This window comes from Salvelinus sp. IW2-2015, linkage group LG32 (assembly GCF_002910315.2).
Source record: "Salvelinus sp. IW2-2015 linkage group LG32, ASM291031v2, whole genome shotgun sequence".
NCBI lineage: Eukaryota > Metazoa > Chordata > Actinopteri > Salmoniformes > Salmonidae > Salvelinus > Salvelinus sp. IW2-2015.
Window position 1 is genome coordinate 11,999,306 of NC_036871.1, and position 13,561 is coordinate 12,012,866.

The 13,561-nt window shown below is 41.5% G+C and overlaps 1 protein-coding gene across 1 annotated transcript in view; it reads left to right on the forward strand.

Annotated features, from left to right (window-relative positions):
• The window catches only part of myripa (myosin VIIA and Rab interacting protein a), a 45,578-nt gene that overhangs the window by 10,724 nt on the left and 21,293 nt on the right, over positions 1-13,561 (forward strand). The window contains 2 exon segments of the mRNA XM_070436643.1: positions 5,281-5,502; positions 11,629-11,765. Coding sequence (XP_070292744.1) covers positions 5,281-5,502; positions 11,629-11,765 — 359 coding nt within the window.

Consider the following 13,561-nt stretch of genomic DNA (forward strand, 5'->3'; position numbering starts at 1 on the left):
CTCCATCCCACCTCCTTCTCCATGCTTCACGGTGGGAACCACACATGCGGAGATCATCCGTTCACCTACTCTGCGTCTCACAAAGACATAGCAGTTGGAACCAAAAATCTCAAATTTGGACTCATCAGATCCAAAGGACAGATTTCCACCAGTCTAATGTCCATTGTTTCTTGGCCCAAGCAAGTCTCTTCTTTTTATTGGTGTCCTTTAGAAGTGGTTTCTTTGCAGCAATTCGACCATGAAGGCCTGATTCATGTAGTCTCCTCTGAACAGTTGATGTTGAGATGTGTCTTTTACTTGAACTCTATGAAGCATTTATTAGGGCTGCAATCTGAGCTGCAGTGAACTCTAATGAACTTATCCTCTGCAGCAGAGATAACTCTGGGTCTTCTTTTCCTGTGACAGTCCTCATGCGAGCCAGTTTCACAAAGCACTTGATGGTTTTTGCGACTGCAGTTGAAGAAACTTTCAAAGTTCTTGAAATTTCCCTAATTGACTGACCTTCATGCAAGTAGCAAGTAGCCTGGTGGTTAGAGCGTTGGACTAGTCACCGAAAGGTTGCAAGATCGAATCCCCGAGCTGATAAGGTAAAAATCTGTTGGTGGCTACTTTGGTTACTACATGATTCCATATGTGTTATTTCATAGTGTTGATGTCTCCTCTATTATTCTACAATGTAGAACATTTAAAAAAATAAAGAAAACCCATGGAATGAGTAGGTGTGTCCAAACTTTTGACTGGTACTTTAGTTACTGTCTATTAATGACACAATGGCTTAATAACATTGAGCTATAATCTGTTTACTACACACACGCGCCACCCTTTTCAGTTGTTATTGCATCAAGAGGCTAAACTCTCATTTCATGCAGCTAGTGTACCTGGGCTAAGGCTTTCTCTCTCTCTCTCTCTACCCATCTGTCCCCAAGTGCTTGCTGTTGGCTCTATGCATCCTGCTTTTCAATTTCTTCTTTGACATGCAGGAGCATCACACAATATCATATAGGGATGAGTGAGAGCCCAGAGGCACTGGAAGACACATCACACTCAGTGTGGTCTCAGAGATCCGAGTTAAGAGGAAGAAACTATATAAACTCAGCAAAAAAAGAAATGTCCTCTCATTGTCAACTGCGTTAATTTTCAGCAAACTTGTGTAAATATTTGTATGAACATAACAGGATTCAACAACTGAGACATAAACTGAACAAGTTCCACAGACATGTGACTAACAGAAATGGAATAATGTGTCCCTGAACAAAGGGGGGTCAAAATCAAAAGTAACAGTCAGTATTTGGTGTGGCCACCAGCTGCATTAAGTACTGCAGTGCATCTCCTCCTCATGGACTGCAACAGATTTGCCAGTTCTTGCTGTGAGATGTTACCCCACTCTTGCACCACCAAGGCACCTGCAAGTTCCCGGACATTTCTGGGGGGAATGGCCCTAGCCCTCATCCTCCGATTCAACAGGTCCCAGGCGTGATCAATGGGATTGAGATCCGGGCTCTTCGCTGGCCATGGCAGAACACTGACATTCCTGTTTTGCAGGAAATCACGCACAGAACGAGCAGTATGGCTGGTGGCATTGTCATGTCAGGATGAGCCTGCAGGAAGGGTACTACATGAGGGAGGAGGATGTGGCACCGGAGGAGATGGCCGCCCTTTTACGGTCTCCTAACCAATAGTGCTATTATGTGGGTTTTTTCGCGATATTTGTAAATTATTTTGTACATAATTTTTCTGCAACCATATCTTACGGCAGAAAAGAGCTTCTGGATATCAGGACAGCGATCACTCACATCGGATTAGACAAAGATTTTTTCAACAACAACAACAAGCAGGACTTACACGATATTCTCCAAACACCCCACAGGGCAGACATTCCAATTATTCGCAAAAGGAAGCGACGCAGAGGACGAAGAGCCGGATGCCTCGTCCGGACCCTCAGAAGGCGAGTGGGAAAGCTGCCGTTACCGTCAATACTACTCGCCAACGTGCAATCATTGGACAATAAACTAGACGAGGTACGATCACGAATATCCTACCAACGGGACATCAAAAACTGTAATGTCCTATGTTTCACGGAATCGTGGGTGAATGACGACATGGATATTCAGCTAGCGGGATATACGCTGCATCGGCAGGATAGAACAGCACACTCCGGTAAGACGAGGGGGGGCGGTCTGTGCATATTTGTAAACAACAGCTGGTGCATGAAATCTAAGGAAGTCTCTAGATTCTGCTCACCTGAAGTAGAGTATACTGTGATAAATTGCAGGCCACACTACTTGCCTAGAGAGTTCTCAGCTATACTTTTCGTGGCTGTTTATTTACCACCACAAACAGATGCTGGCACTAAGACCGCACTCAGTCAGCTGTGTAAGAAAATAAGCAAACAGGAAACCACTCACCCAGAGGCGGCACTCCTAGTGGCCGGAGACTTTAATGCAGGGAAACTTAAATCAGTTCTACCAAATCTCTATCAACATGTTAAATGTGCAACCAGAGGGAAAAAAATTCTAGATCACCTGTACTCCACACACAGAGACGCGTACAAAGCTCTCCCTCGTCCTCCATTTGGTAAATCCGACTAAACTCTATCCTCCTGATTCCTGCTTATAAGCAAAGGGTAGAGCTGGCACTTTCAAGGTGCGGGACTCTAACCCGGAAGCTTACAAGAAATCCCGCTATGCCCTGCGACGAACCATCAAACAGGCAAAGCGTCAATACAGGGCTAAGATTGAATCATACTACACCGGCTCCGACGCTCGTCGGATGTGGCAGGACTTGCAAACTATTACAGACTACAAAGGGAAGCACAACCGCAAGCTGCCCAGTAACACGAGCCTACCAGACGAGCTAAACCACTTCTATGCTCGCTTCGAGGCAAGCAACACTGAAGCATGCATGAGAGCACCAGCTGTTCTGTACGACTGTGTGATAACGCTCTCAGTAGTCGATGTGAGCAAGACCTTTAAACAGGTCAACATACACAAGGCTGCGGGGCCAGACGGATTACCAGGACGTGTGCTCCGGGCATGTGCTGACCAACTGGCAGGTGTCTTCACTGACATTTTAAACATGTCCCTGATTGAGTCTGTAATCACGTCGGTAGCCATGAAGTACATTGAAAGGCTGGGCATGGCTCACATCAACAGCATCATCCCGGACACCCTAGACCCATTCCAATTCGCATACCGTCCCAACAGATCCACAGATGATGCAATCTCCACACTCCACACACCGCACTCCACACTGCCCTTGACACCCCACCTATTTGTTTTTACACTGCTGCTACCCGCTGTTTATTATCTATGAATAGTCACTTTACCCCTACCTACATGTACAAAATATCTCGACTAACCTGTTCCCCTGCACATTGACTCGGTACCAATACCCCCTGTATATAGCGTCGTTATTTTTCTTGTGTTAATTTTTAATTCTTTTTTTACTTTAGTTTATTTGGTAAATATATTCTTAACTCTTTTTTGAACTGCATTGTTGGTTAAGGGCTTGTATGTAAGCATTTCACGGTAAGGTTGTATTCGGCGCATGTGACAAAAAAAGTTTGGTTTGATTTTATTTAATTTTTAAGGCTGTTATCAGTTCATCATACTAGTCCCTCATCAATGAGTATGTTTACATGCACACAATAATGTGATTATTGTGGATAGTCTGATTAATATAATAGTTCAATTAAAATGTTTACATGCTTTGCAAGTAGAGTGATTCCCTAATAAATCTGTTTACGTGGACACATCTGAAATCAGGCTACCTGATGGCAGAAAATCAAATCGCCAATCAAAATATACGTTCTACCACGGAGAACGTTATTTTTGGGAAGCATATTTGATTCTGACTTCGGACTTATAGAGTTTGTATGTGAAAACTACTTCTAAGATGCATACATTCAGTTGTTCCGGACACACTTCACACACACTAAAGAGGGAGGCTCACTTGGCTGGTGATGCACATGCATAGATCAAGTACACCTCTGGAACACCAATTAAGGTGTTTACTTGTCCTAATAATTAAAAGGATTGCTCAGAAAACCATGTGTTTTAATCGGCATATGCTTACTTCCATTTTGACCGTGCACCGATTAAGATAAGCAGAGTAAGGTAGTTCCTTTATTTCTTCAGGGATATGAATACCATGTATGTCCACTTCATCATCAGACCATTTTATTGGTAAACTACACGGTAATGTAAGTGTTGTATTTTTTTTGCAACTTAATATGTAATATGGTATACTTATCATAGTTGGGGTGTAATCCAGAGAGGTTAGAAACATGATCTAAATCATCTTTGAGGCTGTGCAAGGATCCAGATTGCAGATTTAAGAGGAAACTTAATTAAGTCGTCAGCATAAAATGACACCTTTGTTTTTAAGCCCTGGATTTCTAGCCCCTCCATGTTATTGTTGGATCGGATTTTAATAGCTAACATTTTGATGGCCACATTAAATAGATATGCAGACAGTGTACAACCTTGTTTTACTCCTTTTGAAAGTTTAATACTTTCTGAGAAGTAGCCATTATTTACTATTTTACACCTGGAGTTCTATATATAACTTTAACCTATTGTATAAGAGATTCACCAAAATTAAAATAGTCCAAGCATTTACTGTATATATCAATTCTAGTCATACTTTATCAAATTGACTTTATCATACCTTTCCAAAATCTTCCATGAATAGCAGATCTGGTTTCCTAGATTTTTTTATAGTGTTTTATTGTTTGAAGTACTTGTCGTATTTATCTCCATGGTATCGTTCATGTAAAAAAACATGTCTAATCAGGATGAATAATATCCAACAACACCTTTGCTAGGATTTTTGCATCACAGCACTGAAGTGTAAGGGGCCTCCAGTGTTTTAGATAGACTGCATCTTTATACTTACTACCTGGTAAATTTTTCAGTCATTGTGAAATCAGACCTTCTTGCTGAGTACCTGATAGTTGACAATTTTTATAGGAGTGATTTAAACATGCTAATAATGTATCATTGAGTAGAGTATAAAAGGTTTAATATACTTCAACTGGTATGCCATCCAGCCCTGGAGTTTTCCCTGGAATAAAGGCTTTAACTGCATCAAGAAGTTCCTCCTCTACAATTTGGCCCTTACACAAGTCTTCATGTACAGCTGATAATTTTACACTATTATTTAAAAAAAATCCTAATAGATAACTTCAGTTGGTGGAAATCACCCTCCCCCTCTCACTCATCCTCTCTCCACCTCATCCTCTCTTCCCCCTAATCCCCCCTCTCCATCATCCTCCCTCAGTGAGCTGAAGCAAGAGCTGGACGAGGAGGGTAGTCGCTGCTCCCTGCTCTCCCGGCAGCATCGCTTCAACGAGCGCTGCTGCATCCGCTGCTGCTCTCCCTTCACCTTCCTGGTCAACCCCAAGCGCCCGTGTCTGGACTGCAAGTACAACGTCTGCAAGACCTGCCGCTCCTACAGCAAGAAGGACAAAGCCTGGGTCTGCTCGGCGTGTCAGAAGGGCAGGTCAGTGGGGATGGAGGAATGTGTGATTCTGTGTACAGGTATAAGCGGGGGTGAAGGGGTGGAAGGAGGTGTAGTAGGATGATGGATTGGAGATGGAAGAGAAGACTGTCAGAGAATTGTCCATGTGTGTGGGTGTGTCTACGTGTGTGGGTGTGTCAATCTGTGTGGGTGTGTCTATGTGTGTGTGCATTTTGTAGTTAGCCTATTTGCCAATGGTGAATGACAGTGACAGTCTTCATCCGCTGTGTGAGCTTGTGTTGAGCCTTCGACCTCAGTGACTAACATGTATTTAGTACTGGAGATGTCAGGTAGCCACACTGTCATAAACACATGTAATCTCCACAGTCTCCTCTCTCAGACGTCACTGTCTGTGACACCTGTACACCGCCTGTGTCAACTTAGTTTATATTCACTATGCAACGTACTGTACATGCACACACACTGTCGCACCTCAACACGGCAACCACCACTCATAGATTTACTAAGTTCATCACCAGTGTAGGCCTAGAGACACACATTTACTAAGTGTATCACCAGTGTAGGCCTAGAGACACACATTTACTAAGTTCATCACCAGTGTAGGCCTAGAGACACACATTTACTTAGTTTATCACCCGTGTAGGCCTAGAGACACACATTTACTTAGTTTATCACCAGTGTAGGCCTAGAGACACACATTTACTTAGTTTATCACCCATGTAGGCCTAGAGACACAGATTTACTAAGTTTATCACCCGTGTAGGCCTAGAGACACATATTATGAGCAATGCAATATAGGGTCATAGAGTTATTGACCAGTTTATGGAGCTTACCCTGGGTTGTCCAGTAATGGTTAGGTTAAATCACATCAGTCCACAGGGACCACAACCTCTGTGTTGTGTTGAAGCACTCATTATCCTCAGGCCCGTATTCACACTGTGTATCAGACACTCATAGATACCTTCAGAAAGTATTCATACCCCTTGACTTATTCCACATTTTGTTGTGTTACAGCCTGAATTCAAAATTGATTAAATATTAGTTTTTTACCCATCTACACACCATACCCCATAACAACAAAGTTTTTTTGTTTTTTGTTGTTGTAATTTTAGCAAATTGATTGAAAATAAAATACAGAAATATCTAATTTACATAAGTATTCACATCCCTGAATCAATACTTTGTAGAAGCACCTTTGGCAGCGAGTCTCTAAGAGCTTCCACACCTGGATTGTGCAACATTTGTCCATTATTCTTATCAAAATTCTTCAAGCTTTGTCAAATTAGTTGTTGGTCATTGCTAGACAACCATTTTCAGGTCATGCCATAGATGTTCAAGTAGATTTAAGTAAACACTGTAACTCAGGAACATTCATTGTCGTCTTGATAAGAAATTCAAGTGTAGATTTGGTAATTGAAAGGTGAATTAAGGTGAATTAATCTCCCAGTGTCTGGTGGAAAGCAGACTGAACCAGATTTTCCTCTAGAATTTTGCCTGTGCTTAGCTCCATTCCGTTTTTTTTTAATCCTGAAAAACTCCCCAGTTCTTAACGATTACAAGCATACACATAACGTGATGCAGCCACGACTAGGCTTGAAAATACGGAGAGTGGTACTCAGTAATGTGTTGTATTGTATTTGCCCCAAACATAACACTTTGTATTCAAGACAAAAAGTGAATTGCTTTGCCACATTTTTTGCAGTATTACTTTAGTGCCTTGTTGCAAACAGGATGCATGTTTTGGAATATTTTTATTCTATACAGGCTTCTTTCTTTTCACTCTGTCATTTGGGTTAGTATTGTGGAGTAACTACAATGATGTTGATCCATCCTCAGTTTTCTATCACAGCCATTAAACTCTGTAACTGTTTTAAAGTCACCATTGGCCTCATGGTGAAATCCCTGAACGATTTCCTTCCTCTCCAGCAACTGAGTTAGGAAAGACGCCTATATCTTTGTAGTGAGTGGGTGTATTGTATTACACCATCCAAAGTGTAATTAATAAATTCACCATGCGCAAAGGGATTTTCAATGTCTGCTTATTTTGTGAGGCATTGGAAAACCTGCCTGGTCTTTGTGGTTGAATCTGTGTTTGAAATTCACTGCGCGACTGAGGGACCTTACAGGTAATTGTATGTGTGGGGTACAGAGATGAGTTATTATTGGACACAGAGTGGGTCCATGCAACTTATTATGTGACTAGTTAAGCACATTTTTACTCCTGAACATATTTAGTATTGCAACAACAAAGGGGTTGAATGCTTATTCACACAAGACATATAACCTTTTAATTTTTTCCCAAAAATTTACATTTCTAAAAACATGATTCTACTTTGACATTATGGGGTATTGTGTGTAGGCCTATGACAAACAATCTCAATTTAATCCATTTTAAATTCAGGCTGTAACAATACAAAATGTGGAAAAAGTCAAGGGGTGTAAATACCTTCTGAATGTACTGTAAATATCGGGGAAATGCCTCTGTCTTTTAGAGTTGAGGATCTCATCCTCACAATTGGCTACTGCACTCTGAAGATGTCAAACACTTCTGATTCTCTGTGGACCAACTGTATTTAATGCATCAACTGTGGCTGCAATGGGTTGGTGCTCCTCCAGAACTCAATGCCTCTACATATGTACAGTACTACTTTAATTTGACCAGTTTCTCACAGCAGGAAAATATTACTTCAACAACAGGAAATGTGAATTATTATGTGGATTATAATTCATGGACATTTTTGTAGGGGTTGATAAATGCTTTGACATTTTAAAGTGGACATTACAAACTTTAGAAGCCTTTTTAAATCTGAAATACATTACAATTTAAATTTCACAGGAAAAATATCTGCGACAACAGAGTAATCAAATTAATGCAGGTGCATAACTTTGGCACCCAGAATTAAATCTTGCATTGTCTGGCCAGTAAGTCGATTTTGTCTGTCATGAGAGACTAGCAGCTGCACTACAGGTGGTGCTTTCATGCCTTAGTGAGTTGGTTCAATGAGGCAGGATGCAGAAGAACTGTGTAGGCTATGCTTGTTGCCCTGCTTGACTTGTCCAGCATCTCTCTGGCCTTGTTTATACCTGGCGCTAAGATGGGTTCTGTGTCCTGATTTTTGTCCACATTCTGATTGTGCCCACATTTTCAGACATGCGTCTACACATGGTACTAACATGTGTCTCTTATCTGTCCTCTGAGTCCGCATTGTGACCAGATGTCCTGGTCCTACCCTGGCTAAATATGTGGTTGCTTCTCCAATTCTCCAACTCCAATTCGAATGTTAGTCCATTATAGCCTAGTTTGTTAAATAGCCCCCATAAACAAAATGCCAAAATGTAACGCTATCCCATATTTTCTTAATATATTGAACAGTCCACATTGTTCTAAGTAATTGCATGGCTTTAATATGGAAATATATTGTTTAACATAGCATTCGCACTTATGTAGGCCAACTATAAAATGCATAATGAGCCATGGGCCAAACATTGCCAAAAAGTCACCATTGATAAGATCTAAAAAGACAGTGAATAATTCAAATCAAATTCTAATAAAACAAAAAAGTTACTTGTTTTAAATAAGCTACAGTATGTCTAAATAGAGTTAGGCTGCAGGAACCATAATTGCGCCCCGTGGGCATATAATATTAAGACGACATAGACTATGGAGTGTTTACCGCACATCCAACATTGTCACAGGAGCTGGAAAAATATCCAATATAAAGAGAAAAGGGCATTTGTCCTCTCACCGTTATAGTGCTCGCAAATGTACATCTATAGCCTACCATCGCCGTTGATATGGCCAATTGTGACTTTGCCAGGTAAATTAACAGCCTACAAGCAGATCCAGCAGCATGGACAGCAATCTGGCAGTTACGTCCCTCAGAGTAAAGTTGAAGATAATTAAACAAAAAACAATATCAGTCTTTTTAATTAACCTCTCTGAACCACCCATGATCTGAACGAGGGAAGCAGCAGAAAAGGCTGCAGTGCATGCACTTTCTCATAGTTACAAATAACAACTCCATTCAGAATATTAAGCTGCAGTCTGTTGGCTCTTGGTCGTTGTAGACTATCCTTCTCCTTTAACTTTTAACTCTGTCATTTTAATTCCATCTTCCATTTATTAGAGATCTCCTAACTTTTGCCACACAAGGAGGCTCTATGACTGTAGCCTATTGCCGCTTTGATGACTTATGATTGGCCAACAACAACAACAAGCTACACACTCTCGTGAAAAGCAAAGAGCAGCAGCATAAATTATACACATTCTCTCTCTCTCTCTCTACCGCAGCAGTCGGGTTCGGATCTATATGGGTCCTTCCGGACAAGTCATTTAAAATGACACAGAACGAGATCCGTGACAAACATATTAGATCCGACCCAGACCCGTGACATTATTTAGAATTCTGAATCCGGACCCTCTCGGGTTTTCGGGTACAACTGGATCCGTGAAGACTTCTGGCTGAGAGTATACAGAGAAAAGCAGGCTTTTGGCTGAGTGTGTTCAAGAGACAACAGAGTCGACTGACAACCTACTGCCAACTGCTGACTGACTTTTCTACAAAGAACCTTGCCTCATAAATAATAAATACTCCTTATTATTTGTATATCAGTCAGTGTGTTATTGGTTGACAGTGTTCAGGAATTAGCATTCTTAATTCCATTCCTTTACTAGATTTGTGTGTATTGGGTATATGTTGTGAATTGTTAGATATTGTTAGATATTACTTGTTACATATTACTGCACTGTTGGGGCTAGAAGCACAAGCATTTCACTACATCTGTTAAACATGTGTATGTTACTAATAATTTGATTTGAGCAGGTCATTGGCAGGTCATTAACTGAGATTGTACAGGAGGAGACAGAAGGCCTGTAAACTCTGGACCAGCTGTTTCTAATGACAGCCCTGTTCTGCCCAGCTGTTCCACTGTAGGATTTAGACCTGTGGACTGTTTACCTACATACGCAGCTAGAATTAAGTGTGTGTGTGTGTGTGTGTGTGTGTGTGTGTGTGTGTGTGTGTGTGTGTGTGTGTGTGTGTGTGTGGTGTGTGTGTTGTGTGTGTGTGGTGTGTGTGTGTGTGTGTGTGTGTGTGTGTGTGTGTGTGTGTGTGTGTGTGTGTGTGTGTGTGTGTGTGTGTGTGTGTGTGTGTGTGTGTGTGTTGGTTGTATCTTGTTCTTCTATCCCTCATGGGGACCTGAAATCCTCAAAAGGATAGTAAAACAAGGGAAATTCTCCCTCGTTGGGGACATTTCTCAAGTCCCCACAAAGACAAAGACTATTTTAAGCTTAGGGGTTAGGATTAGGTTTAGAGTTAGGTGTTAAGGTAGGGTTTGGGTTAGGTTTAGGGTTAGGGAAATAGGGTTAGGGTTAACCCTAACCCAGTGTCCTTTGGGGAGGAAATAGACAATCGATTTAAGGGAAATAAATATGTCTACAATCAGAGATCTCCTACCTAGAATAAGTTGGCAGATGTTCAACAAAGTGAGATGAGGACAATGGATCTGTGTGTGTGTGATTGTGTGTGTCATGGTCCCCTTGACTCAGAGGTACAGTACATGTGGTCGCACACGCAAAGCCCATACACACCCTACAAAGTTATTACAGTAGAGGTCACAGAATGCCTTAGCCCTTACCCAGAACAATGGAGCTAATGGAATAGTCCTAAAAGTTACAACCAAATGGAATAGTCCCTGAATAGAATCTGTGTTTGAAATTCACTGCTCGACTGATGGACCTTACAGATAATTGTTTGTGTGGTGTACAGAGATGAGGAAGTCGTTCAAAAATCATGTTAAACATTTTTATTGCACACAGAGTCCATGCAACTTGTTAAGCACATTTATACTCTTGAACTAATTTAGGCTTGCCATAACAAAGGGGTTGAAAATGTATTGACTCAAGACATTTCATCTTTTCATTTTTAATTTATTTGTAAAATGTTCTAAAAACATAGTTCCACTTTGACATTATGGGGTATTGTGTGTAGGCCAGTGGAAAAAAATCTCAATTTAATCCATTTAAAATTCAGGCTGTAACACAACGTCAGGAAAATATCAAGGGGTGTGAATACTTTCCGAAGCACTGTATATCACCACATCTCATCAGTCCTCCTTTCTCTCTCCTCTCTGTTGTCATTGTGCCAGGCTTCTGAAGACCCAGTCCCTGGAGTGGTACTACAACAATGTAAAGTGTCGCTTCAAGAGGTTTGGTAGTGCCAAGGTGTTGAAGACACTATACAGAAAACACCTGGCGGAGCAAGGGACGCTGGGTGAACTCACAGGTACTGGACTGGACAGTTTTCTTTTACTGCTGCCACTACTTTAATCGAACGTTTGCATCGACCATAAGAGTGCAGAGACTCTCTGCTTGTGTCAAATCTTCCAGCATCTTAGGGATGGATCAACATTTACAGAATGGTTACATGGAGGGTCATGCTTTTTCAATTTCAGTCAAGGGGAGGGTCTAGTATTTTAATAATCTAGTCCAGGGGAGGTCATGTCATTTGTAATTGATAAAATGTCAATATTTCTTCGTGTTTTAGAATGAATTGCTTATTAAGCTATAAATCGATATGTGCCCGATGCCGTCCCTCATCTCTGATTCTCCGCTGGGCGCTTAATATCAAATGCGCCTATAGGCTATTTAGTGTTGTCTCAAGTCAAATGATCCATAGCCTAGGCTATGGGCTACGAAGTGCATGCTCAGAGAAGCAAAGCACAGAGCAAAGTCATATATTTCTAAGATAGCCGCTGGGATGGTGTAAATACGACTGCATTACACACTGCAATGGATTTTCCAACCCGGAGGCCCGGGCTGCTCTGCTCTTGCGGATCAAAAACCTTTTTGTGTGCTGCCATCCAATGGCTGTGCTGTGTAGGCCTACAGTGGCAGTTCAGGAGGAGTGAAAGGCTTCATCCAAAAGTTTTTAAAAAATCAGGCTTAGTCTAAAAGAAATTGCACGTGGACTAGCCTATACTTTATGTTCTGCTCCGTTTGAGAAGGAAGAGCGCAAAGATGAGAAGGTCAACTATGATAGTTTGCTACAACTATAATTGATTTGATAAAAACAATATTTTTCTTACCCATGATGTATTTATCAGAGTTATTGACCTCTCAATAAGGCAGATTCAAGTAACTTTGTGCTGCTAAAACTTGATGCAGCAGCCACAGCACAATCAATCGGAAACGGACAGCTAATGTTGCTGAAAGTAGGCAAATTCGAGTAGGCAACCGTCTTCATTTGAATTAGACTTTACTAACAACAAGAAGACTTTGTGTTGGAGCCTATTTCTTCCTATTTAAGAAATAAGAGGCATGCCTGCCTGTTTTACAGATTCAATTAGGCTGTAGGCTGCTATATCCATAGATTGGTCTGTCAATGCCTCCACCCACCATGCACTCTTTAAATAACCTACCTCCCTGTCAGTGAAGGGCTGTAACTATCCGCATAAAGGTAAGATCCAGATGCAGACTGTGTCGAAGTAACAATGTTTATTACAGCAACAGGGGCAAAGAATGTTTATTACAGCAACAGGGGAAAAGGTACAGGACGGCAGGCAGGCTCAGGGTCGGGTCAGGCAGAGGTCGGTAATCCAGAGGTGGGACAAAGATACAGGATGGCAGGCAGACTCAGGGTCAGGACAGGCAAGGGTCAAAACCAGGAGGACGAGAAAAGAGAGACTGGGGAAAAGCAGGAGCTGATACAAAAACGCTGGTTGACTTGACAAACAAGACGAACTGGCAACAGACAAACAGAGAACACAGGTATAAATGCACAAGGATGAATGGGGAAGATGGGCATCACCTGGAGGGGGGTAGAGACAATCACAAGGACAGGTGAAAAAGATCAGGGTGTGACAGTTACATTAAAACCAAGACTCAAATTGAGGGGGTATGAGAGGGTATGCCATGTCTACCTTTTATTAAAGAAAATGGCCAAGAAGCACAGGCCTACCCCTTGTTAGCTTAAGATTTTGGAGAAAATAAAATGGAACCTCTCATTGAGTTAAGCCACAGAAGAAGAGTAGCCAACAGTCAAAGCTTAGATTTTTCTACGTTGGTAGGCCTACTCTTTCT